At 39.4% G+C, this 14,384-nt stretch overlaps 4 protein-coding genes across 7 annotated transcripts; 2 read left to right on the forward strand and 2 right to left on the reverse strand.

The window, feature by feature from the left end:
- Positions 1 to 79: 79 nt before the first annotated feature.
- On the reverse strand, positions 80 to 2,248 carry LOC136249632 (hairy/enhancer-of-split related with YRPW motif protein 1-like). Its single transcript, XM_066041711.1, has 5 exons — positions 2,067 to 2,248; positions 1,954 to 2,002; positions 1,749 to 1,832; positions 1,567 to 1,651; positions 80 to 1,287 (listed from the first exon to the last, which is right to left on the reverse strand). Exons 1-5 carry the CDS (start codon positions 2,126 to 2,128, stop codon positions 743 to 745), a joined length of 825 nt encoding a protein of 274 aa, XP_065897783.1. The 5' UTR covers positions 2,129 to 2,248; the 3' UTR covers positions 80 to 742.
- LOC136249634 (5'-deoxynucleotidase HDDC2-like) lies at positions 2,212 to 5,877 on the forward strand. 3 transcript variants are annotated; one of them, XM_066041714.1, is made up of 9 exons: positions 2,213 to 2,351; positions 2,395 to 2,504; positions 2,634 to 2,758; positions 2,827 to 2,929; positions 2,998 to 3,036; positions 3,086 to 3,115; positions 3,166 to 3,256; positions 5,661 to 5,705; positions 5,764 to 5,877. In XM_066041714.1, the coding sequence occupies exons 2-9, from the start codon at positions 2,442 to 2,444 to the stop codon at positions 5,826 to 5,828; spliced, it is 561 nt and encodes a 186-aa protein (XP_065897786.1). In that variant the 5' UTR covers positions 2,213 to 2,351; positions 2,395 to 2,441; the 3' UTR covers positions 5,829 to 5,877. The 3 variants fall into 3 exon arrangements, with proteins under 3 accessions (XP_065897788.1, XP_065897786.1, XP_065897787.1); XM_066041715.1 differs by having other exon boundaries at positions 2,260 to 2,351; positions 2,411 to 2,504; XM_066041716.1 differs by lacking the exon at positions 2,998 to 3,036 and having other exon boundaries at positions 2,212 to 2,351.
- On the reverse strand, positions 5,687 to 7,859 carry LOC136249630 (putative leucine-rich repeat-containing protein DDB_G0290503). Of its 2 annotated transcripts, none has more exons than XM_066041705.1 (2): positions 5,970 to 7,859; positions 5,687 to 5,905 (listed from the first exon to the last, which is right to left on the reverse strand). In XM_066041705.1, the coding sequence occupies exon 1, from the start codon at positions 7,468 to 7,470 to the stop codon at positions 5,974 to 5,976; it is 1,497 nt and encodes a 498-aa protein (XP_065897777.1). In that variant the 5' UTR covers positions 7,471 to 7,859; the 3' UTR covers positions 5,687 to 5,905; positions 5,970 to 5,973. The 2 variants fall into 2 exon arrangements, with proteins under 2 accessions (XP_065897777.1, XP_065897776.1); XM_066041704.1 differs by having other exon boundaries at positions 5,687 to 5,909; positions 5,970 to 7,855.
- On the forward strand, positions 6,403 to 13,597 carry LOC136249629 (prolyl endopeptidase-like). The gene is made up of 19 exons (XM_066041703.1): positions 6,403 to 7,845; positions 8,527 to 8,622; positions 8,679 to 8,847; positions 8,895 to 8,996; positions 9,055 to 9,117; positions 9,335 to 9,414; positions 9,462 to 9,621; positions 9,669 to 9,764; positions 10,431 to 10,535; positions 10,616 to 10,720; positions 10,773 to 10,853; positions 11,817 to 11,930; positions 11,979 to 12,127; positions 12,177 to 12,293; positions 12,575 to 12,670; positions 12,726 to 12,773; positions 13,054 to 13,107; positions 13,160 to 13,370; positions 13,425 to 13,597. Exons 1-19 carry the CDS (start codon positions 7,655 to 7,657, stop codon positions 13,488 to 13,490), a joined length of 2,103 nt encoding a protein of 700 aa, XP_065897775.1. The 5' UTR covers positions 6,403 to 7,654; the 3' UTR covers positions 13,491 to 13,597.
- Positions 13,598 to 14,384: the final 787 nt, after the last annotated feature.

Below are 14,384 nucleotides of genomic sequence, written 5' to 3' on the forward strand. Positions count from 1 at the left end.
ATACTCTTTTCAGTTTATTAATTTCTTCCTTTTACATGTAGGCCAGCGTAAAACAAAGCCGTACTGACGCTTATAAACATTTACAAATACATCAAAGGAATATATCAGTAGTTCAATACAATATTCTATTACAAAAATGATAAACTACCAAAATGCACAAAAATTACAAAACTACTATGATCTATAAAAACTATATATAATTATTTGCAAGGGAAGCCAGCCCTTTGTAATAGTCTCTCAGAGTCAAATGTATAGTCAATTCTGTACTGTAAATCTGTCATTGTATTGTAATAAGTCATTGTATTTTCAGAAGTAAAATAGTCAAGTCACAAATAGTAAGCAAGTCTATACAACTAGTTAGTCAATAATCTAGTAGTTAGTCATTGTATTTAAAGTCTATTTTAGTCTCAATATTACTTAGTCAGTTAAAAGTCTAGTAATAAAGCTCTGTTTACATTGTCTAGCTACTTAAGCCATGTTAAGTCCGTAAATCTGTTTAAAAATTGTCTTGTTAAGAAGGTCCCGTATATCGTCTACCTATAAAATCGTTTAATAGTTAAGTGAAAAAAAGTTGCCTGTCAAAAAGTCTAGAAAGCTCAGTACTGTCGTCAGCAGCTGTAGCTGTGCAAGTTTGTTGTCATACCGTTGCCATGAGCTGTGGCAGTTGATACACTTCGTGGTTGCTGCTTTGTAGTAAATGTCCTCAGCAAAAATGTCGTTGTAGTCCTTTTTCTTTTTCTGTCTATTTCTTTGTCACAAGTTCATCTTTGCTCAACCAAGGACGGAAAGGTCGCTTGGCAGGCGGTGGGAAAGTCGTCGGTGTAAATTGTGGTTTCTTGTCGGTCAGCTGTGGTTGTATCACAGAAGTAGGAGTGGCTAGTGAAGTAGGGTGTGTGGCTGCCATAAATGGTGCAATGGCAGGTACAAGGCAAGAGAAATTTGGTACAACGGTGGCTGTCGTAGTTGTAATGGGTTTAATAGCATCCGGTTTAACCATTCCAGTAAGCAGGGCTTGAGAAAGTGGCGGGAACGACCACACAGGTGCCACAACAGGAGCTGCTCCCATTTGAGTACTGGCAGCAACAGCAGCATTAATGGCTAATTCACGCTGGGCGAGGTAGGTTTCCAGATGTGCCAGCAGACGGGTGCGAACTGGATCATTGCAATCAAGTCCTTCCATTGTGGCCAGAAAACGTGACGCCTCACCAACACATTCTTTAAATCCCATCAACCTATAATCCAAGAATGCCTTAGTATTGCTGTAGGCTGACATTGGATCTGGAAACCCTGTAAAAAATTAATAAACACCACTCACATGAAGCCTGGGAAAGAAGACAAACAACAGGGCTACTCAAAATGGCTTCACTAAAGTATTGGCTAGCACATGGCTTCACATCATGCATCACCAACTGCCACAAGCCTTATCTAATTACAAACACCTGCCAGCGACTGGATATTCATAACACTACAGGATACCATTCTACTGACCCCATCCCATTGTGAGTACATGCATGCATGTGTAGTGTATCAAAATAGTAGTTATTCGACGCGTGTGAACTTTGTTACCTCGTGAATCTGTCGTCTGATGTAAATGACGTAGGTGATCGACGGTCATTTGCAGAATTTCGGCTTTCTCAAGTTTGGCTGAACCCTATCAAGTGAGACAGACAGAATTGTGGCTCAACTTTCTTACCACATTAAGCGATACCCAGTTAATATTCTACACATGCATATTAAATTATGCTAACCTGTTTTTCGAAGGCGGCAGGGACAAGTCGACGCAATTCCAATAGGCAATTGTTGATGCGATCCCTGCGTCGTTTCTCAATAATCTAAAATGGAGAGCAAATATTACATTTGCTCCAATTCAAAACCTTGGTTTATGGTTGTCGCGCCTTTTTACCACAACAAACCACATAGCCACACACACACGCGTCCAAAGCTGAAACTTACCCCGCGGCGTTGTTTCCTGGAGGTTACTTGCTCTTGGGCCGCGTCTGGGCTGCAAAAACAATACACAGTTCGTGGTGAAAATTAGAAACACATTACCAACAGGCAAGGCTTACCTTGAACACTCGGCGGAATCGTAATCTTGTTCGACATCAGAGTCGCTCAAATGCCTTTTCATAGTGACTGGGTAGCAAGGATAGAAAAAATAGGACGAAACAGACCAAAAGAACGAGAGAGAAAAGATGAGCTACCGCAGTCACAAAAGATGTTTACGAAGTGGTGGCGTTTACATTCCACGCATTCCTTTATTTATTTCGCTGACCGCGCAGGGAGCTTATTAATTTTATAGTCTGGCTTTCTTTTTGCGGTAGAAAGGGTAGAATATTTCAACGTGGAAACTAGTAAGTTTTGTAGTATGTATTTCTGTGGATATTTTATTTTTAGGTGGAAACGCGGACAGCATATAAATCTTCGTGTCACGTGATCACGTGATGGCGGCAAAAACAAACTGTGATAATCTCTTTAGCTACTTTCAATTATGTGGGAAATTAAAAGTTAGTTTTAATATGATCTGCGAATAGTTCATAGTACTACTACATTAAGAAACCAATGAATTAATGATTAGGTATCAGCCATACCACCTTATAGCTATCATGTTACTTTTGATGCTGTTTCTTGTGTAGCACCTCCCACGCACTGGGTGGGTGTTAAGGGGAGTCCCCCAGCCAGAGAACGTGGCAGGACACATGTACAGAATGGCTATGATGTCACTGTTGTTTACTAGCAATGATGGAGTAGATCGTGACAAGTAAATTCATGTGTTCATGTTTCTAGCAATCAAACTACTTACTACCCATCCCCCCCCCCTCCCATTAGATGTATGCGTATGTGTCTAGCACATGATTTGGCCGAGAGCATAGTAGGTGATATCACACCTTCTGATGGGATACCGAAAGAGGAAAAGTACTCCAGAGAAAAGGTATATATAGCTAACACACTACAAAAAAACGTTGTCACGATAAATTATATTTTAACACACACACACAGAAAGCTTTGGAACACATCTCTACTCTTATATCACAGGAGGTTAGTAGCACATATATTTAGCATGACTACCTCTTGGTTTCTTTTTCAGGTTGGACAAGAAATAACTGCTCTGTGGGTGGTAAGATATTGTTTGTCCATCTGAAAATGTGATTACTTGTGCATTATTAGGAGTATGAAGAAGGTAGCACTCCTGAGGCCATGCTAGTTAAAGATCTTGATCGATTTGACATGATCCTACAAGCTCACGAATATGAAAGTGGTAAGATACTTTGAGCCGATTACCTAGAGGCTAAATCTGAAAATCATATCTAATTATGTGCTTCTAGTGAGGGAGCCTAAGTTTGATACATAGCTATGTACTAATCCTCCTGTATAAAGGCTTTTCTCGTAGGTAAAATGTATGAATTCAAACCTAGACCAAATCTTGCAGATTAGAGAGGTTCCAGTGTGCCAGGTAGATAATTATGCCTAGCAATATAAATATTCACTGAGTGCACAATGGCCTCCATCCCCCTTCTCTTCACACATACCCAGAATGTTCTTATATTCATAAATTCCTTGTTGGCATTTTTGCTGGGTAGCATGTTGACTGACTTGCTAACAGGATATTCATGCAAGCTTCATGCTAATTAATTAAATTACAACACAGACTGGTTGCTGCTCATATCACATTTATATAGCAACCCATGAAAGTAGTAGATGCCAAACTGTCCCTTGCTTGTGGGTTTGAGAGGTATGCAGCCCCTAGTTTCTCAAAGATGTGTGGTGTTGTACCTCACAGGTGATATTGTGAAAGTCAATTGCTTCCCTGGGTAATATTTCTTGCTAAAGGTTATGCAACAACTGATAAGTAAACCCTGGTTGCTCTACTTGGCATTCACTCACTCATTCACTCACTCATACACAGCACACACCCATACTACTACATGTTACTAAATTACACACATGTATGTAGTTAGCACATGCTATTTCAGTTATGTTGATTCAATGCCATGTTGTCAGTGCATGTTGGCCACGTGTACTGGTACAAGCATGAAAAGCTTCCTTGTCATTAGTTTGGCTTTTATATACATGGCGGGGTTATTGCTAGTCTTATGTGGATCATTTTGTGTGCTTGAGCTCATGGCTTTCAAACTATCATGCCATCCCTTTATTTATTGATACAAATTCAACACATTTCCTAATTGTAGACTATGTATATCCCACAACCTTGCCTTCTATCAACCTAGAAGCACTTCCATAATTTGTGACTTTCTAGCTGAAAAGGAAAGTGTGAAGTGACCATACCAAAGTGCCACATTAACACATGCCTTGCCTGAAGTGCTTTGCCAAAAGGAGTCCTGCACAGAGAATCCCTTTGATAATGGTCACTGTAGTGACAGCCATTTTTGGTGATTTGGAGACACAGTTTGTTCAAAGGGCATCCAACAACCAGTACCTATGTATTTAAAATATATATATTCATAAGGGCTCTGTCGATGTAGATTGTATCATTTAATTTATATGTATTGTTTTGTATCTGTAACCTAACACTGCTAATGTGGAAAATGGAGATAGCGCTATGCAAACCAGACACTACTCATCAAAACAGTAACAACTGAGTCCAGTCCAGTGATTAGTAACACCCCTTAGTGCATAAACTGATATTCTATATAGACATGGATTGTGAAAGCCAGTACTCGACAAGAATTTTGGAACAAAGCAAAAAAAATCACATAACTGAAATGATGCAAATTGCACTTCAGTAGTTTCGAGATAAACAATTTTAGTATTCAAATTGCCAAGGGCAGTAAAGCACTTGTGCAAATTACACCAGAGATGCATCAATTAAGAGAATTCCCAGCGCTTACGGAGTTTCCCACCAAATAATATTACAAGTTCTATGAGCAAAGTAACATCACAAGTCCTTTAAAAGGAAGATACAAGTTCAAAATGGAGGTTACCATGGTTGAAGTTCAGGTATGAGGTTACAGGCTGTACTGGCTCCTTGGTGGCTGATGTGGAGCACTGAAAACGTTTGTCCAACTGTAACAGGCCATCCACCAGTGCACCACTGATTCTCGTCAAGCCATGGCCAGAAATCACCATTTGAGCTTTCCACACAAGATGGCTCTTAAAACTAGCTTTGAGTGGTTTGAGTAATGTAGAGGCTCTACCCACTGGTGGTGTTTTTCTGATGTGGTTTGGATCGGTTGTGTAAAATCTGGTCACATTTTGGATGCTACCATTCTGCCAATCCCACAAGTCATTACTTTTCATAGTAACAATATGAAAATATTAAATACCATTATTAATGTGATAAACTCATAACACAGACCCTTCAGGACACCAATGTGAACACAGCCTTGTCCCCAGCTATCCATGTGCTTGATCATGCAAAGCTTGCATGATCAAGTATGTGGGCAGTTGGGGTTGAGGCTAATGTGGATACCAAACAACCCACACACTTAATGACTTCTGTTCAGTTTTGTGTCTGATAGCCTGATAACTTAGTGACAATGTATACTACTAGAGCAGTAGGCCAGTATAGTAGTGACACTAATAAGTTTATAACCACAAGAAAACAACCTCTTTGAAGTACTAGAACTGGTTAAAATTTACTAAACATGCTGACACCAAAATGGTCGTGTGTCATAAACATGACTGTGCTATTTATTACACAGAACACCAGCAACTTCAGTTACAAGAATTCTTTGATTCCACCAAAGGTATAGCCCTTGTATGTATGATTAAGACAAATATAAAAATGCCGTTTGTTTGATCTAGGGAAATTTCAAACAGATACAGTGAAGAAATGGGTGGAACACTTACAAACAATTAGAAATAAATAAAGTTTTGACTCAGAAGTGTCTGTCCATTTTATTAGCAGCAGTGAAATTATGTCAGCATTAGGGAAATGTGGGAGCAGCTACCTACAAGTAACCAAACACAAAGCAATAATATAGTTAACAGTAACTATCATGTAAACGTACCTACTTATGATTGTAGCCTGTTACGTAACTGTGAAAGTTCTTCATTCTTCCAGCTAACTGCGATGATCTCTTTCTGGAGTTGCTCCTTAGCTTCTGCCAGTTGTGCTATGGTTTTATTCAGCTGTTGTTGCAGTTCCATTGTTTGTTGTTGTAGCAAGACAACATCACTTGGCACATTCCTTAGCTCTTCTTTCACTTCTTCCAATGCTTTGCAGGTCTCACTCAATTCTTCTTCTTTGTCGTTCAACTGACTATTTAGCTCGTCCACTGTCAGCTCTGCTGTTTCAAGATCATTGGCAAGCAGCTTTGCTTCTTCCTTTGATTTTTCTAATTCAGTTTGTAAAGTTGTTGACTTTTGTTCAGCATCACTAAGCTTTTCTTCCAACTGCTGAATGCAGTCTTCATACTCTTTGGATTTAGTAGAGAGTTTTATTTCCAATGTTTGTATGTCTTCTTTTAGGCTCTCTACTTCTGTTTCAAGCTCTCGTTCCCTGCTCCCTGTTGAGAAAGTATCATTATCCATGGCATCAACTGTGGGACTTTCTGAAACTGGGCTAGTAACAGACCATAGCACCTTGCTGCCATCATGTGATCGGTTGAGACTGTCGAGCAAGTTTTCTTGTGAGCCAAATGATGATCCTAGTGGTGAAGGGGTACTGTAAGCTCTTTGTAGCTCCACTTGCAGCCGGGTGGTCCGTAGTTTGAGCGTAGACACCTCCATTTCTTTAATAGTCTCTTCGGTTTGTTCCTTCCATTGCTGTTTGGCAGAGTAAATTTTCTGCAATTTTCGCTCCAGCTTTCTTTTCTCCACCTGAAGATTTAGTTTCTCCCCTTTGGTGTCTTCTAGTTCCTTGCGGAGTGCAATTGCTTTGGCCTTTGCCTTGCTTGTACGCTCTTCTGACAATTTCAACTCACTATCCTTTTCCAGCAGCTCTTCTTTGTGCTTCACCTTCAGCCCTTCCATTTGCACTTGGAGCTGAATTATTTTAGCTTTGTTGCTATCTCCATCAAACGAGCTGTACCTTTTTAATCGATTTTCAGTATTCCTCTGCCTCAGCAAGTTTTCGTATAGCTCTGTAACTTCTGCGAGTTCCTCTTTTACGTCAGCTAGCTCTTCTTCCAAAGGCAACAGTTTCTCTATCTGTGAACGCAGCTGTGTTACCTCGCTTTCTTCTCCATTTTCGTCTCCTTCACCGTCATTTTCTTCCTCCTCTTCACCGTTCTCTCCATTGACAATTCTTTCTGAGCTTCTCAGTAAGAGTATTTCAGCTTCCAGTAGTTCATTTCGTTTCTGCATACCATTTGCCTTGGTCTGCCACGCCTTAACCGCCTGCTTAGTGCTTACCAGCTCGTCCACCACCACTGCATCATTCTGTGAGGAATAGTTAGCGACTCCGTTCACTTTTTGTTCCACTCCAGAGTCTGGAGAAGGCGATGGTGACGACGACGACGACATGGATGGCTTACACGACACGTTGAAGGCACGTACTGGCTCCACCATAGTGTAGTACAGTCTTGCCACCAACTAATCGTTTTTATATACGCCATAGTTCCAATTGTTTTGCCTTTCACGCGGAAGGATCAATGGGCCGAAGCTTTTACATGCTTTCAGCTTGCAATTGTTGGGGCGCTTAAGCCCCCTGCACGAAAAATATAGAGGTCATTTTCTTTGTCTACCTGCAACAATGTGGCGATATCCAAAGCCTAGAAAACAGGACGATGTCTCGGAGGCTCACTCCGGTACGACCGTAGAAGATCCGTATCGCTGGATGGAGGAGCCTGATAGCGATGAAACCAAACAATTCGTGACAGAACAGAATGCAATCAGTCAACCATTTTTATCAGGGAACCCTGTGAGGGAGAAATTCCACAAGAGGTGAATAGTACTCTAATTATTTAAGTAATTGGGACCCATATCAACTAATTGTAATAGACACAATCCAAAACTACGTAATCGTCATAGCAACAGCTTTCCGCCATTTTGAATGGGGCCAGTATCAATTATTACGATTGCGCTACATTGAAATCTGATGATGAATAAAGCTCGAACTAGGGGGTATTGTCGAACAATTGGCCGTGGAAGTCTTCAAGGTTGTAAAATGGTTAGGGGCAGGTGGTTATCAGGGTTGAACAAGGCGCGAAGCATCGACAGCCCAAATTGCTGGTTGGCCTACACAGGAAGCACTGCGAAATAAATAGATAGTATTTTAGTATCCATTACTGCGGTAAATTATTAGTGATAGTAACTGTAGTAGCGGCTGACCATCCAGGCACTCCTTGTACAGGTAAACAAAGGAATTAGTGTCGTCAGCGCTTCACGCCTTGTTCATCACCTCATAATCACCTGCTTTTAGCCAGAACAAAGAATTTACAGCATTGAAAGCTTTCATGGACTATTGTTTGACAATACCACTTAGTTCAAGCTTTCTTCATCGCTGAATTTCAATGCAGTGCAGTCAGTGATATTGAAATTGGCCCCATTCAAAATGGCGTCCAAAAAGTGGGCGTGGTTTTGGATAGTGTCTATTTATGTAATAAAGTATTGTATTTCATGTAGAATGATGGAAGTGTATAATTATCCCAAATATGGGGCACCATTTAAAAGAGGAAATCGATATTACTACTATTATAACACCGGATTGCAAAACCAGAGGTGGGTATGGTTCAACATGTCCTTAATAATTGTAAGCCACACCCACTATTTTGCAGTGTCCTTTACACCCAAAAGTCACTAAGTGATGATGCCACTATATTTCTTGATCCAAATACATTCTCTGAAGATGGTACTGTTTCCTTGGGCACTTCTGCCTTTTCTGAAGATGGTGAGTTGTTTGCTTATGCTATTTCTCAAAGCGGCTCCGACTGGCAAACTATTAAAGTTAGTTTGTTATTCAAGTACAATAATGAAATTGCCTTTTGAGATAGGTTAGGGATGTAAAGACAGGTGAAGATCTGAACGATGAATTAAAAATGGTCAAGTTTTCCGGTATTGCTTGGACGCATGATGGAAAAGGGTTCTTCTATCAGGCATGTAACAATCTTCATTGCATAGCAACCACAATTACTTCCGTGTTTTGCTGTGTAGAGATACCCAGATGAGGCAAGCGGCTGTGATGGTTCAGAGACAACAAAACTAGAGAACCATATGGTTAGTAAAGAATGTGTTTATAGTGCAGTGTTGCATTAACTTCAGTGGTATAAACAAAAGACTGTTTATTAATGTGCGCCTTGCCGTGTAACATTTCTGCTATGTTGTTTATTATTTCTTGATATTTGTCCCTTTACTCCTCGGCAAATCATTTGATTTCTATGTAGATAGTTTATCATAGCACCACATTTGTACCTACCACTCTCTATTACAATAGATGTGCTATCATTACCTGCACACTGCCCAGTCCACCGATTTGATTTGCTGCAAGTTTCCTGAACATCCTGACTGGCTACTGTAAGTGTATTTGACTTTGTCACAGATTAAATCATCCTTTTCTCTAGTTCTGGTGATGTAACTGATGATGGTTGCTACCTGATTGTTAAGGTTTACCGAGGAGCTGAACCAAAGAACCACCTTTACTATTACAATTTGAGCAGTGGTGGAGTCAAGAGCTCTATACCCCTAACTACCATCGTTGATGAGTTTGAAGCCTCCTATGATGTAACAGCATGATGTAATTTTTAATTATATCATTTTTGTTGTTTCAGGTCATGAGTAATGATGGACCCATTTTTACTATACTAACAAACTTTCAAGCTTCTCGGTATTGTCTCAAGACTGTTGATTTATTACAACCTTCAAAGGTGTGTTGTGTGATATTCAGAACTCCAGTCAGGGTCAACATGGTCTATACCATATTTAATTAGTAGCCGCACTCAATTGGTACAAGATCATTTACAAAAATAAGAGCTTCAACATCATTTTCAAGCATAACTAAGATTTAAATGTTATGACGTTTAAATGGTATGTCCTTTATCCTTGACCAATAAAACTGTTTTATATAAAGACATGTCTTTGAAAATGTGTCAGTGCTTAATGTGTATGAGCTTTAAATATAACTTTGTCCGTCCATGTTTTGCTGCTACAGGGGACCTCTATATAAGGTCATGTGTTTGCAGTGGTAAACATGAAAATGCACATCTATGTCATTTGTGTATACAATGACCTACCTAATTGGGTTGAACAAATTTGGACCGATTGGTGACCAGATACTATTCATTGTACTAGTTAGAACCCTGGTTAATAAGGAAAAGCCTACCTACACAAAGGGAATAGAAAAATACATTGTGTACCACCTTAGTTCATATTATGTACCACCTTAGTTCATATTATGTACCATCATAGTTCCTGTACTAAATGTTGTACATACAATGCATAACAATTTGTAGGGAGTCAAGGAAGTGTAGAGCAGCATGAAAGTGCATCCTTGTAATGTAGTACACATTGTAACCAGCTGTTCTCCCCTGCAGGTAAACTGGAAAACACTTGTTGCGGAACGAGATAAGGATGTACTCGAAGAAGCCATAGCAGTAAACAATAACCAGTTAATCTTGATTTACCTGCGTGATGTCAAGGTAACATTGCCCTACAATCTTTGATAACATTCACATTCTCTTTTTTTTTCTTTCTTTTTTTTCCTCTTTTTTCTGTTTAGAATGTCATGGAGTTGCATCAGTTGGAAACTGGTCAACTGTTGGATACATTTCCCATAGGAACAGGTACTATTGCTCAGCTGTCTGGGAAGAGGCGACAGTCAGAGGTATTGGTCATTTTGTTAAGTTTTTAATAATGCCTTTTATGTATATATTTAGGTGTTCTACCTCTTCCAGTCATTCTTAACAGCTGGTGAAGTCTACCATTGTGACCTCACAGCATCTCCGCTGTCATCCACAGTAAGCAGTTCATGTGGGCTGGAATCTCTTGGGACACTATTTGTGTTGAGCTCCCATTTTTTGTAACCCAAGGAAGTATGGCCTTGGTTATAAGGCAGCCTTATTTGAGGACCTAGCCATAATAATGAAGTGATCTTTTGATTACTGAGATACTAATGAGGCCTTGTATTGTAGTTAGAATCTGCCAACAAAGTTTGTATGTTATTTGAAGACCCGAGAATAATGTAGGTGAGGGATAATTACCAAGTGTAAGCGTTTTCCTTGAGCAAAGTAGATAAACAACAAGAAGCTTGTGGCAGTTGGTATAAGATATACCTGTGTTGTAACTGTTGTTTAGAAAGTGAGAACAGAAAGGCTTTGTTTTTGGCTTTTATACTGATTTTTGGTTTGGTGAATAACCAGTTAGTAAATCTGCCGCAGGTTTTTATTCTATATAGTTAGTAGCCTCATTAAACCTCCAGGCATCAAAGGAATTATTCACAAATTTTCTAATAGTAGTTAGCCACACATAGTTATGTGGAAGACAGCTAGGATCCTAATTGAGTTGCAGTTGATGCCACAATCTCTGAGCAAAAGATGTATCTATCCAAAAAGGCCAGCTTAAAAGTGTCTGCTATTCTCGTATGAAAGGCCTTCTCTCTTTTGTATTAAAGTATGTATGTGTCTCCTGTGTTTTACTCTCCTTATGTAAAGACTGAGTGCTTCAAGTGTATGCATAAAACAAAAAGGTGTAAATGTATAGAATTGCCATGCCTTTATCACTGGAGCAGCTCCAGCCTATCAAAATCAAAGGTTTATTTTGATTGAGAATTGATTGCTTCAATTATTGGCAATATTGTTGACATGTGGATGTAGTGACAGCAGCTGTTCTCAGAACCTGATGGCAATTAGGTGTCCGATTAATAAGTCTTACATGAAGAGCAGTTCCAGTGTATTCATGTTTAAATCATCCTCTTCATTTAGTTGTTCCGCAGCATTGAAGTGAAAGGATTCATCAGCAGTGATTACACCACTGAGCAAGTGTTCTACACCACTAATGATGGTGCCTCCATTCCAATGTTTATCGTGCATAGAAAGGTAGGAGGGCTGTTCATTGTAGGTGTGTAGTGTTTTACTGCATTGCAGGGCATATCTTTTGATGGAACTAATCCATGTTTGTTGTATGGTTATGGCGGTTTCAACATTTCTATAATGCCAAGATTTAGTACATCTCGTCTGCTGTTCATGCAACACTTTAATGGAATCTTTGCTTTGGCCAACATCAGGGGAGGCGGGTGAGTCATTCCTGTTTTAGCTCAAATGATGTCACTGTTGCTATGGCAGTGAGTATGGAGAAGCGTGGCACCAAGCTGGCATGTTTGAAAAGAAACAAAATGTGTTTGATGATTTCCACTGTGCTGCGGAATACCTGATAGCAAAGCAGTATACAAGTGATAACAGGTAATTATACTATATGAACAGGGCAGCTTCTTTATGGTGAACTTTTTGGTAGTTCGAAGTTTCATCTTGCAGATGCTTAAATGCAAACATTTGGGACCAAGTCTGTTGGCTTATTTAAATTGAGTGCCCTTGATTCTCTACTGTTGTCAATAGCTTAACTCCATAATAAGAACATATTTTATGTAGAATTACACATGTATAAAACCCCAAAGAATCTGTGTTACTGGATCCCCTACACGTATATTGAGGTTACACTCTGTGTCTCTACAATACTCCAATAGGTTGGCCATTCAAGGAGGATCTAATGGAGGTTTGTTGGTGTGCACTTGTGCCAATCAGAGGCCGGAGCTGTACCAGTGTGTGATCAGTCAAGTGGGGTGGGTGGAGCTAGTGTGCTGTGCAGGATAGCTGCTCAATGTGTTGTTGCTACAGTGTTTTGGATATGTTGCGTTTTCACAAGTTCACTATTGGGTCTGCGTGGTGAGTTTTGGTGTGCGTCTTGGTCATGCTATTTGTCTGCATGTCTGTCTCTGTCAGTGGTTCTCCTTGTGTCACCATTATAGTGTTATTTATCGCGTACAATAATTCCACTCTAATACTAACAATTTTGTGACTGAATTGGATATGCTAGTTTTTATACTGTAATTGTAGAGCTAAGATCATATAATGTTGAGTGTGACATAGAACAATATTTCTCTGTGTCCAATATTTTGTCACTGTTACCCTCTATGTATGTTACCATTACCATTACCTGTGGTAGGACGACAGAGTTTGGTAACCCAGACAAAGAGGAAGACTTCAAATACATTTACAAGTCAGTACGACATTATCGGCAAAGCACCACAATGATGTTTATTCCAAATAAGGTATTCTCCTCTTCACAATATTCCAACTAGTGGGCGGTACCCTGCCATTCTGTTATTAACTGGTGACCATGACGACCGAGTAGTACCACTCCATTCGCTGAAGTTCATAGCAACAATCCAAGATCAACTTGGTCAGCAGGCAACTAACCCTCTGATGATTAGGGTGGATGTTAAGAGTGGTCACGGTGCTGGTAAACCAACTAGCAAACTAGTAAGACTTGTATGACTAGTAACATGGTTGTATGTATAAACTTTTTAAATCCAGATTGATGAAATGGCAGATATTTATTCCTTCATAGCAAGCACACTTAATATAACGTGGCAAGACTAGACATTATTTGTGTATTTATCACTTTCAAATGTTGAAAAAGTATAGGTATCAATGTATTATACACATAAATCATTGTGATAGCAATAACATCCAATATTTTCTATTGATCACTGAAAGTTGCACTTACTTTCTTATTGCACATATGATGTATTCGTTGGCTTCTATATCCCACAAACTAAGCACACATAATACTGTGTTTTTTTTGTTGTTGTTTTTTCTGTCAAATAATTGCATAGTTATGTAGTACAGTAGTACCGTATACTAGAGACCTTAGAAGTTTGAATTTTTTCAAAAAAAGTTGTTGGCCAGAAACCAGCCTCACAGTACCTTCATGTAGAGCTGTGCAATACCATCTAAAGTTAGCATATCTTGATACCATATTTAGGGTATCGCAATTTATACAAGTTAGCTAACTGGACCAACTTTGATTACCCACTTTCTCAGTCAAGTACATATGTACTGCAGTATGTCAATATAGACACCTGTCAGGCTTGAGTGACGTCTAACAGCAAGCCCACACGTAGCTTTAGCCATTATTGAGTTATGCTTGTCTGAAGTCATCAAGCAGGCAGTTACAAATTGCATGCATATTGCGGTCTTACCTTTTCTTTCTTTGTGTCCCATTTCTTTTCACTGACAACACCTATCACGTTATACCAAACGGTTGTATTGACTGAATTGATTGCAGAAATGCGTAACAAGCCAAACATACTGTTGATTGAACAATCTTTTAAAAATTGCAATGTATAGTTTAAAGCACAAAATTTTAAACTTCTTGTTTTACAGAACTAGGCCAGAAATACTTTTAGTACATTCTGGGTGAGTTTAACTGATGTTCACCCATCGTAATTAGTGAAACAAAGAAGATTGCCTACATCTGCAGATATACCAGTG

The sequence above is a fragment of the Dysidea avara genome, chromosome 3 (assembly GCF_963678975.1).
Source record: "Dysidea avara chromosome 3, odDysAvar1.4, whole genome shotgun sequence".
Classification (NCBI taxonomy): Eukaryota; Metazoa; Porifera; class Demospongiae; order Dictyoceratida; family Dysideidae; genus Dysidea; species Dysidea avara.